General features: G+C 36.8%; 2 protein-coding genes across 2 annotated transcripts in view; one reads left to right on the forward strand and one right to left on the reverse strand.

Annotated features, from left to right (window-relative positions):
• PDCD5 (programmed cell death 5) overlaps positions 1 to 4,357 on the forward strand; it is a 9,366-nt gene extending 5,009 nt beyond the window's left edge. The window contains exons 2-6 of the mRNA XM_019472528.1: positions 814 to 854; positions 2,031 to 2,092; positions 2,556 to 2,647; positions 2,888 to 2,959; positions 3,360 to 4,357. Coding sequence (XP_019328073.1) covers positions 814 to 854; positions 2,031 to 2,092; positions 2,556 to 2,647; positions 2,888 to 2,959; positions 3,360 to 3,407 — 315 coding nt within the window. The 3' untranslated portion in view covers positions 3,408 to 4,357. The remainder of the gene's footprint in view (positions 1 to 813; positions 855 to 2,030; positions 2,093 to 2,555; positions 2,648 to 2,887; positions 2,960 to 3,359) is intronic.
• Positions 4,358 to 7,559: 3,202 nt separating this feature from the next.
• Positions 7,560 to 18,373, reverse strand: part of ANKRD27 (ankyrin repeat domain 27) — a 45,202-nt gene continuing 34,388 nt past the window's right edge. Inside the window, exons 22-29 of the mRNA XM_009281057.2 lie at positions 17,072 to 17,194; positions 15,107 to 15,304; positions 13,893 to 14,012; positions 13,138 to 13,299; positions 12,124 to 12,232; positions 10,662 to 10,743; positions 10,031 to 10,103; positions 7,560 to 8,147 (exon numbers count right to left, since the gene is read on the reverse strand). Of these exons, the coding sequence (XP_009279332.2) occupies positions 7,872 to 8,147; positions 10,031 to 10,103; positions 10,662 to 10,743; positions 12,124 to 12,232; positions 13,138 to 13,299; positions 13,893 to 14,012; positions 15,107 to 15,304; positions 17,072 to 17,194 (1,143 nt within the window). The 3' untranslated portion in view covers positions 7,560 to 7,871. The remainder of the gene's footprint in view (positions 8,148 to 10,030; positions 10,104 to 10,661; positions 10,744 to 12,123; positions 12,233 to 13,137; positions 13,300 to 13,892; positions 14,013 to 15,106; positions 15,305 to 17,071; positions 17,195 to 18,373) is intronic.

Consider the following 18,373-nt stretch of genomic DNA (forward strand, 5'->3'; position numbering starts at 1 on the left):
AGCAGTCGTCGCCTTCAGGGCGCTTTGGGCCTGCCTCCTGCTACCTGCCTTGGGTGCCCTGGCTGCTGCCTTGGAAGGTTCAGCACAACCTTTCCCTCCCCTGACCTTTTTCCGTGCTACTCACAATTTGATGGATTCCCATCATCAGTCGTTTCAGTCATCTGTTTTCAGAGCTGAAGTGTATCACTCTGGGAAGGGGTCTTCCATGCCTATGCTCAGCCTCGTTTCCTCTCCCTGTGGTTTCCTGTTCTGCTTTCATACTATGTAATGTTACCTGTAAAATTTGAGGTGCAGATTCAACATAAAGTTCATTTTTTTCCTCTTTTTTTGTTATTTGCTTCTGAATAGTCATCTCGGCTGCCTGTATTAGTCCCAAAATAACCATGCTAGGATTGTGGTTTCTTCTGTATTGATAAATACAAAGTGTTACATTGAATTTCATTTGTCCTTAGCTTACTTTAATGGGTTTAAAATGCTTTTGTGTGTTTTCTGGACTTTGGGAAAGTTTATTATCTTACACCTAATGGGAAGGCTTTTTCATGTCCAAACCTACAACAATCTGTGGATAGATCCAGTAGCGCTAGTCATCACACTAGTTTGCTTTACTGCTTTGTGAGGAAAGCATAGTATGGCATATTTATTTGCTAGGGCAGCAGATTCTTACTTTCAGGATCTCATCCCTGGTCAGGCGGGTTTAGCAGGCGGGTTTAGCAGGCAGGTTTAGCTTACATTGATTCTGCTGGAATATTTAAACTTACTGTGCCGTGTGGAATGTTTTTGGATGATCGTATTTATTCTGATCTCATTCTTTAGGATCCTTCTGGTGATCCATCGCAACAGGAAGCAAAACAGAGGTATAAATGAGAACTATTGACTTTTGGTCTTAAATCTAATTATTTTGAACCTTTTACTTCTTTTTTGAGTATTTAATTTCTTTGGAATACTCACCTGAATTTTTTTTGTTGTTGGAAAAAACACCAACAAAGAAGCTGAAATGTCGAAGATTTAATCCAAGGATAGCTAAAATCTCATTGACCCAAGCGTGGCTCGCAGGCCACGACTATATTGGATGATCTACAACAGAGCTGTCCGGCAGTCTGACGGGGCTGGGAGGCGTGGAAGAAAACAGCTCATTTTTACTTTGGGACTCGGCTGAGTGCAATAACCTTATGACCCTTAGTGATATAATAGGATGTTTTGGGGAAGCATCATCATCCCCATTGTCATCTGCTTCTGGAACTCGGAATCCTTGGCTTTTCAGGATTGGTGAGAGTTGGTCATAAGAAAATCTTGAAGGCTGGCAGAACTCTTCCCAAACTGGAGTTTTGTCTGAGTGACGAGTTTGGGTTTGGCTCTGCTAGTGCAATGGGAACATGCTTTCCCAGTTGATTTCATTTTTCTGGGACATCTTTTGCAGTTAAAAATATGAAACAAAACTATTTCATGTCAGAGCTTAGTGCAGAAACAGTGTTTAGTATTTGCACTAAGTAGAAAATTGAAAATGTGTTCAAAGAGCTAGACTTTGCATACAAAGTTTGTATTAACTGAAATGCATAAACTAAAATGCCAGTTTTGCAAATACTTCATCAAATATTTTAAGTATTTGAAGACTTACTGAAAAATTCTAAATAAATAATGAGGTTTGGTTCCATCTTGCAATTGCACGGACTATTCCTTACGTGTGCTTTACCATACACTGCCTTTGGTGAAATTCCACATGGAACTGAATGCAGAATCTTTAAAGCGGGTAGCATGGCTTTTGTCTTTAAGATGTAATAATAAACAGTAATAAGGTGTAAGTAGTAAACTCCGTGTTGATTTCTTGGAAGATGTCGTCAGCTATGTAACTTTGTCAACGTACATAGAGCTACTCATGACAAAATGCTATAAAAGAAATCATGTTAAGTGTAAGGTTTGAAGGGACCTCAAGAAGTCACATGAATCGAAAAGTCTGTAGTGTGCTGTTTTGTGCGTATTATTTTAGGTATTTGAAATCGCACTTCTAATGCGTGGTTCATTTTTCACTATAGGGAAGCAGAGATAAGAAATACTATTTTAGCTCAAGTTCTTGATCAAGCAGCTCGTGCAAGATGTAAGTATCAAAGTAACTTTCTAGTAAAAAATTCTCATCTAGTGTACTCCAGTGCTGCTCAAATCAAGCATGTATGTGCTTGTATGGCAGCCAGACTAGAAAAATACTGTTGTTGATGGGAAGATAAAATTATTACAGCTTTTCAGTTGGTGATATCAGTGATTGGAGGGGAGGGCTAAACTGACATCTGAATGATGTTAATCAAAAATTTTTTTTCATTAATAGTAGGAATTGTAGTGAGAGTCAAAATTAGCCAATGTAATTAGGAACAAGTATTTAAAAGTAAGAAATATAACTATCTTGTATCTTTATTTTGTATAAATGAAAATGCCTTTCTCAATTTATTTCATGACCCTGGCATGAAGACAACTGTTTCATAGGGACATTTGTCACTTTTTAGTTACTAGTGAAGGTGTTTGAGTATGTTTTAAAGCAAAATGAACAGAGCCTGTTTTTGTTGCAGTAAGCAATTTAGCACTTGTGAAACCAGACAAAGCAAAAGCAGTAGAAAATTATCTTATACAGATGGCAAGATTTGGACAGCTAGCTGGAAAGGTGAGTTATGTTTTTCTAATTCGCTCGCATATATTCATTTTCAAACCTAATTCACTCTAAAAAAATTGGAAGTTTTTAGTATCTGTAAATTAAATAACTGAAAAAGGCAATTGAGAGCTTCTGAATACTATTATGTAATTTCATCAAACACCTTTTATAAGAAGGGAAAGTGTGGTTCAGTTGTTTGATACTAAGCATCTCTCAGAATGTGTTTATATGGCTTTTCTTTTGCTTTCCTAGGTATCGGAACAAGGTTTGATAGAAATACTTGAAAAAGTGAGTCAGCAAACAGAAAAGAAAACAACAGTAAAGGTAAGCTTCATTTCCTAAATGTAATTTTAATTTGTTATAAAATAGAGCAGAAAATTGCATGTATTGGACCATTTCAGTTCAGGATAGAACTTAACTTTGTATTTACCACCTCTCTTACCTGCACGGATAAGTACTGGGATTAAATCATGGCAGTCCTTATCAATAGTATAATTTGCAGATATTAGCACTGGGATATCAGTGTCCTGTTGTGAGACGCACTACCCCGTGTCTGTCCTGTGCCATTATGCCAGGCGGGGACTTGGGGGGGGTGGGTTGTGATGGGCTGAATGTTCTGCTCCCAGGTAATGTATTCATTATCAAATGCGTTGCGTTTGAAAGGCTTGCTCTGTGTTGGATTTACTGTGACCCTGCTATTTTCACTTCATATATTTCATTTTAGTTCAACAGAAGGAAAGTATTGGATTCTGATGAAGAGGATGATTATTAGTACTACTGTAAGACTGTCTGCCAAACAAAAGGCCTGGAAAAAGGCAAGATACTGTTATCAGGCAGAAGGCAAGATCTGAAAATGTTTACGCTGCTTTTTTTTTTTTATATATATAAAAAGGCCAACAAATGAACTTGTCTTGTAAAATAAATCTGAGGAGGGGATTTTGTAACTTAAATTTTTGTAGTATAAGAGTCCTGAGCAGTGTGGGGTTCCCCACTGCTTCGTTAGCATGAACATTTTGTTGCCCCTTACTCAGTGTGTAAGCTATGCTTTCACCAACTGCACACACTTAACTTGCTGCTATTGGAGATACCATAACATGAGGAGGAGCTAAGCGTAAAGCTGGGAACAGCCCCTCCCTCTAGGACTTTAAAGACTTACCTCCAGGCTCTAAATCACAGAAGTGTTAGAAATGAGATTTCCTGAGCCCCTGAGGAAGCCTATCCAGCAGCTCACTGGCTCTCAAGTCCTTACTGGAAATTTATAAAATAAAGAGAAGGTATCAAAGTAGTGTTTGGATCAGAAGACTTCATATCAGGCAGTCTGTGTAAAGAAATTGTAACCAGCATACAATTGAACTGTTCCCCTATGAAATCATCAAGCTATCTCAAAAACAGCAAGTTATCTGTGTAATACAGCACTGTTCAGACACTTGGCATCGTGTATTCTTAAAACTACCTCCATTTTTATCAAATGGCTGGGGTGTTTCTTACCTTGAAAAAAAGACCATTTTCCTAAACTTCCTACAACTCCTGCATGCATAAAGTAAAACTGAACTTGTGCTATATGTTCATTCAAAAATATGGTTATGGAAATATGTAGGATAAATACTGTAATGTGCTGATGAACACTACCAGCACAAAACCCTTTTCTGACTTAATTTAACAGGAACATGTATGATCCCAACTGCAGTGGTTTTTGGAACAGAATAAAATTGTTTAAAGCGAGCAGTAGTAGGTGTTTTTCATCTTGTGTGAATGTGGTTAAGAAGTATTTAAACAGTTGTTATTTTTGTTTCATTTGGACTAAACTGGGCATTTTGCTTGTCTATGTTTGTAATAGGATTCCTTAACCAGTAGTATCGTGGGTGTATGCTATTTCTTTAGACTACTGACCCTTTACCCGTGTGAAGAGTTTCAAGCCAAGGTGTGGTGATAGATGATTTAAAAAGTTTTCCCGGTAGGGCTACACATACATCCTAAGCATCCATGCTTCACATTCCCATTCCTAAGTTTATCAAATTCTACTTGTAACAACATAAGCTTTATTGCCTTGCTGTTCTTCTAAAACAGCTGTTCCAGAATCTCAGTTGTCAAAATGAAGTAAAGCTTTGGATTTATTTTAACTTACAACCTTTTGGAGATTAAGCTGGACTGTACAGTAACAAGCTTTGCAGAGAAATCGTGTCATGAAGTGGACTTCGGTCTGTTTGCACTACAGATTGCTAGGGGAAGCTTCCAGGGGTACTCCCTTCAACTCCTATTCCAGTTTAGCCTTTGATCATCGTATCTTTGAATATTAAAGTATTTTTTAATTACAAGCTTGGTTAAGCATGTCAAAGGAAACTTGCAAACTATTTCATTTACCTAAATAATTTGTTTGTCATTATCTTTCCATCATTTAGATTATAGTGGAACCGTTTGGCATTTAAGTGCTTTTTTTCAAACATACGCCATATATCCAAAATGCCTGGAAATAAGCTTTATCCTAGACTGAACACTGAATAAAACTGAAGTATGGCTCGTTCACTTAAGTAGCCTCAGGTTCACAAGGACAACTGTTCTGATACTGTAATAGAATTGGAAACTCAGGTTAATTCTAATAAATTTGTACTTTTTCTTTAAACTCTAAATAAAAAAAATAGTCTCCTGGTAGATGTCTTAAAATACAGATTTTTTTAAAAAATAAAGTAGGCAATAGGCACCAAGTCTGCATTAAACTGCCTTAGTAAGCTACTACATTTTTTTTCTTGCAAATTTTGTATTTCATTGGGGGGTGGTTTTTCAAAGGCAAGCTCTACTTTATCACTTGGCCAATTCTTAAATTTTAAGAGTAAAATTAACCAATAATTATATAACCATTCATACCAAGGCTGAAACTTGGGAGTGTTGCAGCCATTTCATCACTTGCATAGAATACAACAAAATACTTTATGCTTAAAATACAACCGTATTGAACAAGTTGTTTTCCATAACCTGTTGTATTCAAAATCTGGCTTTGATAGGAAAAAAGCAAGTAACTAAATGCAGATTTCACATCCTCTGATAATTATCTCTAACCCTTTTCAAAGTTGTTTAATAATCTTAAAACCTGTTTCCAAAGCTATTCAACCACACTATGTTTATTATTAAGGATCAAGAAAGACAACTTGATACTGAACTTAGTGTCACTGTGCTAACTCATGTTCGGGAGTTACAGCAGTATATTCTGTACTTAATACTCTGTAGCATAGTATCACCGGTATTAAAAAGCTAATAAACTGATTTTTCTCATCCGTATTGTCAAGAAGTCTTAAGAGAAGAATCATTTAGTTAAATGCATAGTATAATTAAAACACAAGCAAAATTCTCAGTATGTAGTTTGGAAATCAGATCTATGAAAGTTTACTTGTATCTTAAACTTCCTAAGTAGTATCTAGGTTGTTTTTGCTACAGGTAAGGGTAAGTGACTTACTCTAGGTCATCTTTATAGTGTCACAAGAAGAAAAAAAAAAGTTCATATCTCTTGCCTCTTGGTCTTTTGGCTTGTAATAGCTGAACATCCATCCTTTTTTTGTTTGTTTGTTTTTAATGGGAATGTAGAGCTAGAGAAGGAACTTAGGTGAAAACATTCAGTTTCACTAACAATTCTATGTTGTACACCTCTATGCCTTACATCCAAAAGCACACAACCTAATAATAGTAATCCATGAATGTAGGAGGGAAGAAGACCATACTGAACTTGAGAGTAATTCCAACAGATCCCTCAATTTACACATAGACACAAGGTGAAGTCTTCAAATGCCTACAAAAACAAAAGCAAGGAAATCTGTGTAAAAGACTCAATGCTTTGAGAAACGGACTCAAAGAAAACAGCGTTTTCAAGAGTTATTTTACTAGTTTTTTCTTTCCATCATTTGGCACAAATCCAAGGCACATTAGAAAATCAAATGACTCATAAATTATTAGAAAAATAAACACATGACCCTCATCTCCAAATGTCCGTATGTGCACTTATTGCACATTTTACCTCTTAGATTAAAAAGGTATTTGAAAAAAATCACCAGTATGTCTTCCAGCTTTGTACTTTGCCAGGCAGTTTACTAATACCACAGTTAAAAGAAATAGAATTATTCATACAAATAAGTTTATGAAATAAAATGCAAGCTGGATGTGATAAGCCAAGAATAAAAAATACTGCACTTAGAAACCTGGCTTGTGCTATTTACACATTGTCCTACCATAACCGAAACAGTAGAAAATTCAGTCCAAATCTAAGCAGCCATCTCATAGTTACTTGCGAGCTTTCAATTCTTCAGTGATCACCTCTAGGAATGGGGTAATATTTGGCCTATTCCAACAAATGCTTATTGATGGGAGAAGTATCTTTCATAATTGGAATTTCATCTTTTTAAAGAGCAGTCCGGAGCAGGCTCCTAAGCAGCAGTTTTGTTTGCAGATGTTTCCCAGGTTCAGAATCATGAATATTTGTGCATTTTTGCATGACTCGCTTTAAGGAAGGGGGGGGGGGGGGAGGGAACAAACCAACTTAAAACAATTTTGTGTGTCCTTACACATGCTTGCTTCTGCATGTTTTTTTTGATTATGCTGTGAACAGTAAGTCCAAAGGTTAGCTTTGTCAAGGGCTCTCTACTTTTTCCCAGTATCTTGGCCCCTGTGTAAGAATTTGATCTTGCAGATCCAATACAAGGGAGCATTGCAAAGAAAGGAGCGAGGATTACATCCCTTCACATTAATAGCACGTATAAATTTCTCATGTGGCATCGCAGATGTTACGGACTATTGTTTTCCCAGCTACTGAAATATACAGAAATATAATGGTTTGTTACATTACAATAAAAATAGAGACATTTCAATTACCTCTGGCAATAAATACCAATATATTTTTATATATATAAATATATATATGCATTTTATACCCAGAGGTTTGGTTTACTGTTACATATAATTTTTTAATAAGTGCTAAGTAGAATAGGAAAGTAATTTTGCTGTCTACATCTCGGTACGTCCCTGTTTGCTGAGATCGGTAACGATCTGGCTGTGTAGTTACCTCCAACATAAACAGAGGATTCAATCTTCAAAAGTGCTAGGAATGTTCTGTTTCTGCTGAAGAGTCATCCTTGTATTCTGTTCTGAAGGCAGGCTTGCAAGCGTCACTGCATTCTTTGATATACAGTGAAGGGTTACCGAAATTAACACCACCTAGTTCCTCAGCTTTTGACATCAAATTTGCACTTCCTTGTCAATGTTCTGAAAGCAAGTCATCACAGCAGTCTCTTGATTGTGAAGTACTTGGATTTCTAGGGCTGGATAAACTATCATCACTGACATTCTCTGCTGAAAGCGGCACATTAACAGTGTGTCTTCGGTGCATTAATTTACTCCTGTGAGGAGCTTCCATCACGTCATCGTGTTTCACAAACTCACCACTGCATCCTGTATCAATAATCTTAACTTTGCTCTGGTCCAGCGTTTCAACAGATTTTAACTTGGTTTTATCAAAGCTTTTAATAGCTAACTGTGAGGATAGAAAAATGATGTTAAAAGCGTTGTCTACTTTCTTCATTACAAAGAAGTAAAATGAATAGTGTTTCTTGAATATAATTATCACATTAATTTCATGGTATTCTTTATACTGAGAACACAGCCAAGGATTAAAAATATCATATTTTGTAGGACAGTAATTATATTTGGTCTACATACACGAAAACAAGAAGAGGCCAACCTGCCCCAGACTACACATACATCAGTACCAGAACTGAAAAGATAACGAAGGCATTCCAAAACTTACTTTCACTGTGCTATCCCAGTATCATCCTAACTCTTCTAAACACCTTTTGTAATGCAAGTCTCAAGGTACTTGAAATTAACAGCCATTTCTTTTACCATTAAGAAACACGTAAGTAGTAATAAAGAGAGGCTCAGCCAGGCACTGCTGAAGGCAAAGGCAAAAACTCCCTGCTTCCAGACCTTATCTGTCAGGGAAGAGATGCCCACCCTCCCCACCCCCCCTTAAAGACTTCAGTTTGGTCATTCCAACTATTCTTATCTTCCATTTCCGTATCTGCTCCTGATTTTTCCTTTTCAGAGTGGGTGGCTCTCCTTGATTACTGGCCACTCTGCAAATGTTAAAATAACCAAGAGAAAAAAGAGAATCCAAGCACGCTAATGACAGATTTTCTAAGATAAGAACTAAAGGCAGACGTTAATTATGATACTCTTTTACTGAAATAATGGCAACAATCTTGAAAATGTTTCAGATGGAAATTGTACATGTTTAAACCCACTAACAATTTAGAGCTGTATGACCTGTCAATTCACAAAGCCATGACAGTCACACATGGTTAAAGCGCTATATATTGTGGTCACATGTTAGTTTTTTGACACCTGCCATACTTGCATGACATAACTACCTTCAGCGATCCACACTTACAAAATCTAAATCCCACGTTTAATTAAATAGTGGAATATTATCATTAATACTAGAAAGAATTTAAAATATTACAGTCTTATAGCATTAATTTAGCATTCTCAAGGCTCTTTGCAAATGTTAAATCTCATAAGGGCTCTATGAAATAGAACAGTATTCCATTTTCTAGATGGAGATGAGCAGCAGAGCCTGCATTTCCAAGGCTATGTCAATCTAATAATGGGCAGCTACTGAACTGACCTGGTAGAAAACTGTTTTCTTTTGAATAGGTTAGTTTTTCTCTTGATTTAGTATGCTGAAATGGCTCAGCAGACGGTCCAATGAGAGTCAGAGCCACTGTAAAGGAGGAAGAGGGAGCACATGCTCTGGGTGGAGAGCAGCAGCCAACAGTCAGATTGGCGTAGGGTGCCATGGTACCCCCAACCATAGATGAATCAATTACATACATTTGTGTCACAGCTGACAACGCAACATGCAGTTTGCTACCACTCTTGCAAACAACCTCCTCCTACAAGCAGACCTATCACGCAACCCCCAATTTTAATCTACTGAAAAATTTCTCTCTTGTAAATGGCACCTCTGCTTGGCTACAGCTCTGATAAGCTGTAGGAGTTTTTTCAAGCCTCGGTATAACCTAGATTTTGCTAGACATGATGCAGAAAACAACACAGAGATGAAGCCTGCAATAAGAGGCTTAAGAGGTTTAAAAGTAAAAATAAGATGTTTAAAAGGTGTTATAGAAGCACCGTTGATGTTTGAACAACGACGAAACATTAACAATTTAGCAAACAGGTCAGAATTTTCAGGATTCACCGACCACCACTAGCAAAAAAAACCTTTCCTGTTATATGTATCTATATTAATAGCAGACAAAACAAACAGATTTGCTGTATCATACAAATAATACAAGCAAGTATTTCCACTTACCTGATGTAATCATACAAATAATTCAAGCAAGTATTTCCACTTACCTGATGTAATAACTGGTAGTCAAAATTAGGGACGCTTTTATCTCTTGTTATTGTTCTCCGTAAATGTTTTGCTCTAAAAAATTAAGAAATTAAATTTAACTGTGCAAGTCTTTCCACAAAAGTCCAATCACAGCAAATCCACAAGGTGGCACTATCTCAACGCAGAAAGGCTGCTATCTGCCCTCAAAATGACAGCCTACTAGTATTTCCTGTATTTTATCACAGAATATACATTGACGTTTAAAAAGGTCATAGGCAAAACCCAACCACTGAGTGAAGCACTAAGATAGTATTTTTAAAGCAGTCTGGCTCTGAAATTCTTAATTTATGGTACACCAAGTATTAGTGCAAAAACAATTTTAAATACGTTTGCAAGTACTCCTTCGCCAGCCAGCTTTTCCCTCCCGCTGCACAGCACGTCACTGCTGTTCACCACCAATGAGTACGCCATACCTAGAACAACTCTCTGGTGATATGAATGTGCATGCCTCGGAGGATTAGCATCTACTGTCGAATTAGTCATATGTGATATGTAACAATGCTTGACCCACTTTTGGGCTTTATTAACAGTTGTATTTCGTTTGCTTATGGGAAACAATAAAAGTACTTCTGAGGAAGCTTCTATGCTTACTTGTTAAATCTGTTAATTGATTGGACCAGTTGAAGTTGTCTGCTTATGGGATCATCAGCTTTCTCACATGGCTTAGAATTCACTAGGGGTTTAAAACAACAGGCAGCTAAAATTACAACTGAGTCACACTTAAGAATTAAAAAAACACAGTTCTGAATTAGAAGTGGTATCTACTGACATTAGATTTAAAATTTTACAGTAAAACTGTAATAGTAATAATTTGAATCAGAGTCACAATTTATCTTTGGAAATTTTAAAGCATTTTAAGTCACAGGAGTAAGCATTCTTCGTCAGATTAGCATGACTGGCCGAGCTTCTGAAGAGACCACGTAATACTGGGCTTTGAGGCCCTTAATTCCAATTTTTACAAACCTGAATTAATTAACACACAGATGCTATACCACCTCTTCATTAATTACCTATTCATGTCTTCCATTGTTCTTTTAGAACTATTCTCCTAGTATTGGAAAGGACTCAATCTTGGCATCAGCATACTATGATTAATTTTTGGTTTTGTATTAACGGAACATTCACAATCTTTCTCAGGGCAGCAGGCAAGAGTTATTTTGAAAAGCCTAACTAAAACTCATGGATGCTGAAATGGGCACTCCTGCTCGTCTTCCCTAATTCCTGCTTGTGCAGCCTCACTGTCTTCTTTCACAGTTCCGGTGGCAGCAGGTCCTTTACTACGCTGAGTTGTCTAGCTCACCACAGAACTTGTTATGCCCCTTGACCCAGGTTAGTGAATTGGATCAGCTTGAAAATCAACCTGAAAAACTTCTGAGCCAGCATAAGGAAAGTAGTGAATAAGCAAGACCAGAAGCTGAGGGCGAGAGGGAAGAGGTGAGGATGGACGGTGAGTAACATCATCTCTTTTAAGTGGCAATAAGCCATTATATCAGCTCAGCTGTATTGTCAAACTGTACCATGTGTCTCAACATATTTGCTTAGACTGTACTACATGCTGCCACTTACTGAAAGACATTCTTCTGCAAATCGTGCTTAATGGTTTAGACGGTTACCTTTGTAGCTCTTATTTCTGTCACGTAATACAAGAGACAGTAACTAACGGAAGGGTCGCTCCCTAACCTCTTTTAGGGCAATGTAAATGACAGCTAGAGGTGATTTAAATCAATGTTTTACTTTGCACTGAAATGGACAATTATTACATGGTTAATTATATAATCTCAAGTATGGCATGGTTTTTAACTTTAAATGGTTTTGTATGTAAGATTCCCCCCCACGCACCGAAAAAGTGAAAACTGAGTTTGCAGCGGTCATGAATGTAATACAAGGTCTGCTGCACTTAGTTATAATATTTTAGGTGTTACCTGTAATAAATATGCAAAACAGTTGTCTGGGTTTTAATTATATGTAAATCAATTATATAAAATATTTGATGTAGTTGCACATGAATTCCTAAATCCCTTTTTATTCATACCAGTGGAAATATGACATGTACCTTTTTTTCTTATCTTGATAGTAGCATGCTGCTCACACTCCTTTTCTTTCTCTGCTGATGTAGGTACATAGCTTGGTGCTGTTTCCAGCAACTTAATGATATTTGAATTCTTAATTTTAAAAGTTTCCATTTTCATCATTATTAAAGAAAAAGAAAAACATCAGTACAATTTAGGATTCTAGTCTATGCAGAGTGTGTTAATTAATTGCTGTGAAAATGAATGTAATGCACACAAAAATACCTCATTATAAACACAAACTTCAAATTGTCTCATTTTGAGTAGGGACAAAAATCAGTGTTCCACAAGTTGTACTGTACCAGAGTGATGATTTTGTAGTCTTCACCTATTAAACTGTATTATTTATGGTTAAGCTAATTTCAGTTTAAATGGTAATACACATACTAAAATTGATTCAGTACAGAATTTTGTGGTCATTATGCTACATCTCAGAGGCTATTTAAGCACATAAAGATAAGGACCATGCATCAAATCATTTAAAGAGTGAAATAATTCTTTGTAATTTAATATTTCATATTATGTTATTGCTATTAATAAAGGGGAAGGTCAGAGTTATCGATGACAAGATAAAAGGTATCATAAGGCATGAAAGGCAAAAGATGCTGGGTGGAACAAGGAAGATTGCTAGCAGTGTAACTGATTAGTGAAAGTTGTTCATTTACCTATATTCAACATTTCTTGGGCTTTCTCTGCCATTACTAGCATAGATTTTAATGTCATTTTCATTCACATATGTGCTTTCACTCCTTCTAGACTCATCCTTTTTGTCTAGGATAACTTATTTGGGAAACACAACAAGTTTCACATACCACAGGTATCATATTGTACGTTATACAATAAACAGGCATCTTAGTCTTTATATCACGCATAATTGTTAAATACGGAAGTCTTGGCAAATATTGTTGTGACAAATAGTTATATTTGCTTTCTTTCCTACATTATGCATATGGAACTTTAGGAAAATCTAACCTTAGAAATGAGCTTTTTGCACTCACCGGCTCAGCACAGTCTGCCGGGGTACAGTTCCTTTCGTTCCTTATGTGCGTCATTGCACCGTTCTGAAGTAGCAAGTCTACCAGGGCTTCATTCTTTCCTATCACGGCCTCGTGCAGTGCTGTATTTCCTTTGGCATTAGAAAGGTTAACAGAAGCTCCATGCTGGACAGCAAGACAAAATTGAAGTTATAAAGACAGAGTAGCATGAAATGGAAACAGCACATTACTATTCTGTTTTTCTCTCCTTTTATTTTCAATGTGTGAATGAGAACAACACAACAGAAGCCTTGTAGCTGCATACAAATGCAGAAACCATATGCTATCAATCACCGGTTCAACAATAAGCCACCTGATCATATTATTTCCTCCTCTCTCATAGCCACAATATCATGGATCAACTCATTTCATTTTTGCATGTATCTACTACATATTCCAAGTTTAAGAGATATTTAAAAAAAAAAAATCACAAAAAGGCAAAAACCCCTATGCGGTAGAATCATAAGCAAGAAAACCTAACACCTGCCCCAAAAAAGTTCCATAAAAACAGCTAGCTGTACAACAGTTAAGTAATATTTATTTAATAAAAAAACATGAAAGGAAGGGATTGAAAGGAATGAGATAACAAATACTCTTCCCCCCCCCAAGTAATTTTGACAGAGCAATACACAACTAAAAATACTGATCCTGAGCACTGGATAAGCACAGGTATCACGTAAGAAATACTATTCCGAACATCCTGTTTTCAGTGATCTTACCTGTAACAACAAGGCTGTAGTCTCATACTGACCATTCAAGCATGCATAAATTAAAGGAGTATTTCCATATATGTATTTTTTATTTTGTTTAGCATTGTAATCCATCAGACACTTTACCACCTATTGAAAAAAGTAACAGCTCTTTAAGTTAAGATACCAACAAACCATAATCATGCAGTGAAAGGATGGAGCAAGTCTCATCTTTGCCAAACAGATGATAACCACAAGTATCTCCCCTATCATACTAATTTTCATATTTTACCACACACTTTTAAAAAAAAAAAAACTTAAGCAACTGGAAAAAAAAAGGCCAGAAAACTAAACTCAAGGTATTTGAAACACATACATAATCAATAACTTAACAAAACATCAAAAACGAACCACCACAGCAACAGCATCCTTTCCCCCTTTCCAAACTCATCAGAACACTTGGACATAAAGAACTCCTTCTTGGTTCGTTTTTGATATTTTGTTACAAGTTTGAGTAATATTCTCATTTTCTTCTTGCTTCCCTAGTGCTTTGTCTCCCCATCATCTTCACAATTCTCTCAATTTTTTTTTTCCTCTTGCAGTCCTCAGCTCCTTATTCTTAAAACCCTAGTTTTCCACTTTCCTGCATATTCCCATTTGCCTGTCTGCACCTGCTTTTTCACGATCGTTATTCTTCCCGTCTCATTTACTCTCCCTCCTGTATTAATATCCTCCCCTCGCTAACTCATGCTTCTCCTTCACTGCTTATGCTTCCCTGACTTCAAGCCAGGGACGAGGTTTTCTGCTACCCTCAGAGCTCTACTTGGCTCATAATCAAAGTAAATATTTAATACTGTGGCTATTGAAGATACCGAGTCCATTGCATCAACAGATATACGCATAACCTCCTTGAACAGAAGGGACAGAGAGAAAATACATAGGAAGATTCAGCTGCACAAGGTATTTTTAAACTGTTTGATGTATGACAGTAGCTATTTGCAGCACTTTCATTAAACCATTATTTTAGGTCATTTAGAAAGAAAAGGTGCCTACTGAAACTGTTTCAGTTGAAAGATCCCCTTTCCGGCTGGAGATTTTAGACATTGAAAGAAAAAACAGAATCACCAAATTAATTTTCAGTTACTGGTTTAGTCTTGTTGATGATTTGTTGATAATTTCACAAAACAGCTTTTTGTTGGTGGTTAAGTGTTAAATAGCTTGCATTTATGAAGAGGCTCAGTTACCTGGAAATGACCTTTCTGGCAGGCTAGATGAAGAGGAACTGCACGTTTTGCATTCTTGGCACTGATACTGGCTCCATGTTTCAACAAGAGAGAGACAAGCTCAGAGTGTCCATGCAGTGCAGCCATATGCAATGGTGTAAAACCATCTTGGTTTGACACATTTACTCCCAGTCCATTAGCAGAGATCCTTGCAAACTTCTGTTGAGGAAAATACACAACAAAACTATAGAATTAATCATGCTACTTTCCGTTGACCAAAAAGCAGCCAAATACCTGCTAAGTATATACAAAACAGGTAGATGGACATGACAAGAACTTCTGCTACAGAGCCTAATATGAGACCTTCAGGAAAAGAGTTAGTAAACCAGAACAGCTTGGTAGTATTTTTCAACAGAACAATGAGTTTTATTTTTCTCTCTTTTCTTCCAACATGATAGCTTCATACAGAGAAATTCCAGGCAAAGTATTCGTGATATTAAAAAGATGGTAAAGCAGCACAGGTTGAGACGGAAGTAAAACTTACAGTTTTTATATAGCTGTTAGGATGCTCATACATATGGAGAGTAAGTGTTAATATTATGAGTTACATTCACTTATAGAGACATTTATGCTCTTGGAGACAGACACTACACACCTATTTTACTGCTACATGAAGCTCGAGGTAATAAGGATAAAACTAAAATTAATTTTATTCATGTAGAAGTAACACTGGCCCAGAGAACAGACTCCCATGGGGAGTCAAGATAAGGAAACTACCTGGAAGACAGCTTCCACAGCAGTACGGAACATCTTGGTTTACTCCTCTAGCAAACTGCGTAGGTGTCTAACACCGTTCTGCCAAACCTCAGTGTGCTTTTAAATGTGTGCCTATCTAATACAGTGGTTAAGATTAGTTAACAAGTTCCTTCTACTTTTCATTCAGCAGGCAAGTAAATTCCACAGCAAATGCCATTCCTTCCCCTGTTATCAATAAAATGAACTTTATGGTCTCAGGCTCTGGCATCTTTAGCACATGATCTGTACTCAGGGTACATGGACACACTGTTACCAGAGAACAAAGCACAGTGTGAATGTGAAGCATTTAAGGACAACTAGCATACTCTTAGCCTGCACAAAATAAACATAAGGTAGAAGTGAGGAATTTAGAAGAAGTTAAGCCAACTCACATTTTCTCAGTTAAGTGATATGGATACCGTTACCTCAAAGTAGTCGATACACTGAAAATTTATACTTTGGTTTATTTTGCAGTAACTTATCCAGTTATGTATACCTTCAGACATAGTAATACACTTTCTTCCTGAAAGGCAAGTAATTGGTTTTCTATTTCCAAGAAGCTGGGATCATTCCTTATTTAAATTTAAAAAAAAAAAAGTGTATTGTAAAGCCTGATTCTCCTCTACAGTCTGTGATAAATAAGGGGAAAGGAAGTCTTTGCAATTATATTTAATCTCCAAAGAGGTTTTAGATATAGCTTGTACGAAAGATGTCATGCAATTAAAAAAAGACTTTATCAGCATTACATTGATTATAGGATTAGCGGGTTTTCCTTGCTAAACTGATTACTAACAGGTAAGTAGATATTCTGTGACAGTTAGCAATGTAAACTATAAAAGAGAACCAGGAGAAACTGAGGCTTACAAAGAGATTCTTCCCATTTATTCAAAGTTGTCCAAACCTTAATGACAGCAGTCCACATTTTTTAAAAGCAAACTGCAAAGATTTTTCACTCCATTAGATACGGAGCAAGTCTTTGAACACTGTTTCAGTATCCAAAATTTTCTACAGTTCAATTAAAAAGAGAACAATTTCATGACATCAGATGAACTCTGTTAAGATCTGTATATATTTAACTGCTTTTTAGACAGAGATACAGAGGTGTTGGGCAATATGAATGCTACTTCCCTAGAGCTAAAAGTTACATTACAAGAATATAAATCATTCTTTTTACAGAATGAATATTCCAACCTTTTGTGCTGGCCCACATTTTGAGCACTGGCATAATGGATGGCAGAATTCTGGTTTTGATGTACTGACTGCGTCGTCCTCATCTTCTAAGTCTTCTTCCATCCACTCCAAGAGATAACGTACCTGGCATAAAAAGCAAGTCCTCCTTTATAGAGTCCAAAGGTTCCATGTTCTAATAAATTTGTGTATGTAGATAAGTAATTTCACAAACATACACTTGTCAATATCTCAGGGAGACTATACAGCTACCTCCTGGCATCAGCTGCCCACAGGCCAAATTAAAAAATCAAATGTTATCATTGACAAAGTAGCTAGAAAGTTCACCAATTATAGCAGTGAAGTAAATTATAAATGACTTCCTGCTGCCTAATCAAGACTTCAGTGCTCACCTATTCTCAAACCCTCCAAATCCTTTTAGCTCAGATGATTTGTGCCTGCTCATATCAATGAGAATTTTGTTTCTTTTGCTTTAATGAACATAAGAAGTGACAAGGATGACGACATTTAACTGATATCCAAAACTTTGCAGGGGCACTGACTTTTCTTACGTCTATTGCTTCCCAGGAGCTTGACAGTTTCACTTTTTCCTCAATGTACAATGACTTATTTTTGAGGAAGAGAGAGGCCCTTCAATGAAGATAGTCTTAGGACTCAGAGCATTCACATGCAATTTGCAAACAGTGATGCTCACTGCATGTTAATTCTACGTTAAATTTTATGCAACAAAAGCAACTGTTTAAGAAATACATTTTTACGTTGAAATTCATTAACCCACTGTAAACTAAAGACATCTTAGAATTAGCAGTGACTGTATTAAGCCTCCATTATTACACCATCTGGCAATGTTAAGCCTGACATCTATCTAGTGTATCACTCTGAGTTTGTATTGTGCCCAATGAGACAAGTCTTTCAGAAACTCAAGACAGAAGCGGGAATTAAATTGGTCTCATAATCCAAGGGACAATACAGTAACAGTCACCTTTTTCTAGGTGCATGAAAAGGGCTCACATCACAGCACTCAAAAACCAAGACAAAAGGAAGGATCAGGGACTCGTGTGTGGAGGCTAGGTCTCTCAGAGCTCCTGCAGATCATGTGGGACTTCCCAGACACAGCAAGTTACAGGACTACATAGTGGGTATGAAGCTGTAAAACATGTCATTTTGTGAAGGGTTTTCCCATTTGTACATGTCTAAAATAAATATTACTGTCACTTCACTTCCCCCTTTCCCTGCAGACTGATCAAGACTCTCACAACTGACACTTTCTCCTTCTTCTATCACAGCTCAATACTGCAGCTCTCA

The sequence above is a fragment of the Aptenodytes forsteri genome, unplaced genomic scaffold (genome assembly GCF_000699145.1).
Source record: "Aptenodytes forsteri isolate BGI_AS27 unplaced genomic scaffold, ASM69914v1 Scaffold356, whole genome shotgun sequence".
NCBI classification, from domain to species: domain Eukaryota; kingdom Metazoa; phylum Chordata; class Aves; order Sphenisciformes; family Spheniscidae; genus Aptenodytes; species Aptenodytes forsteri.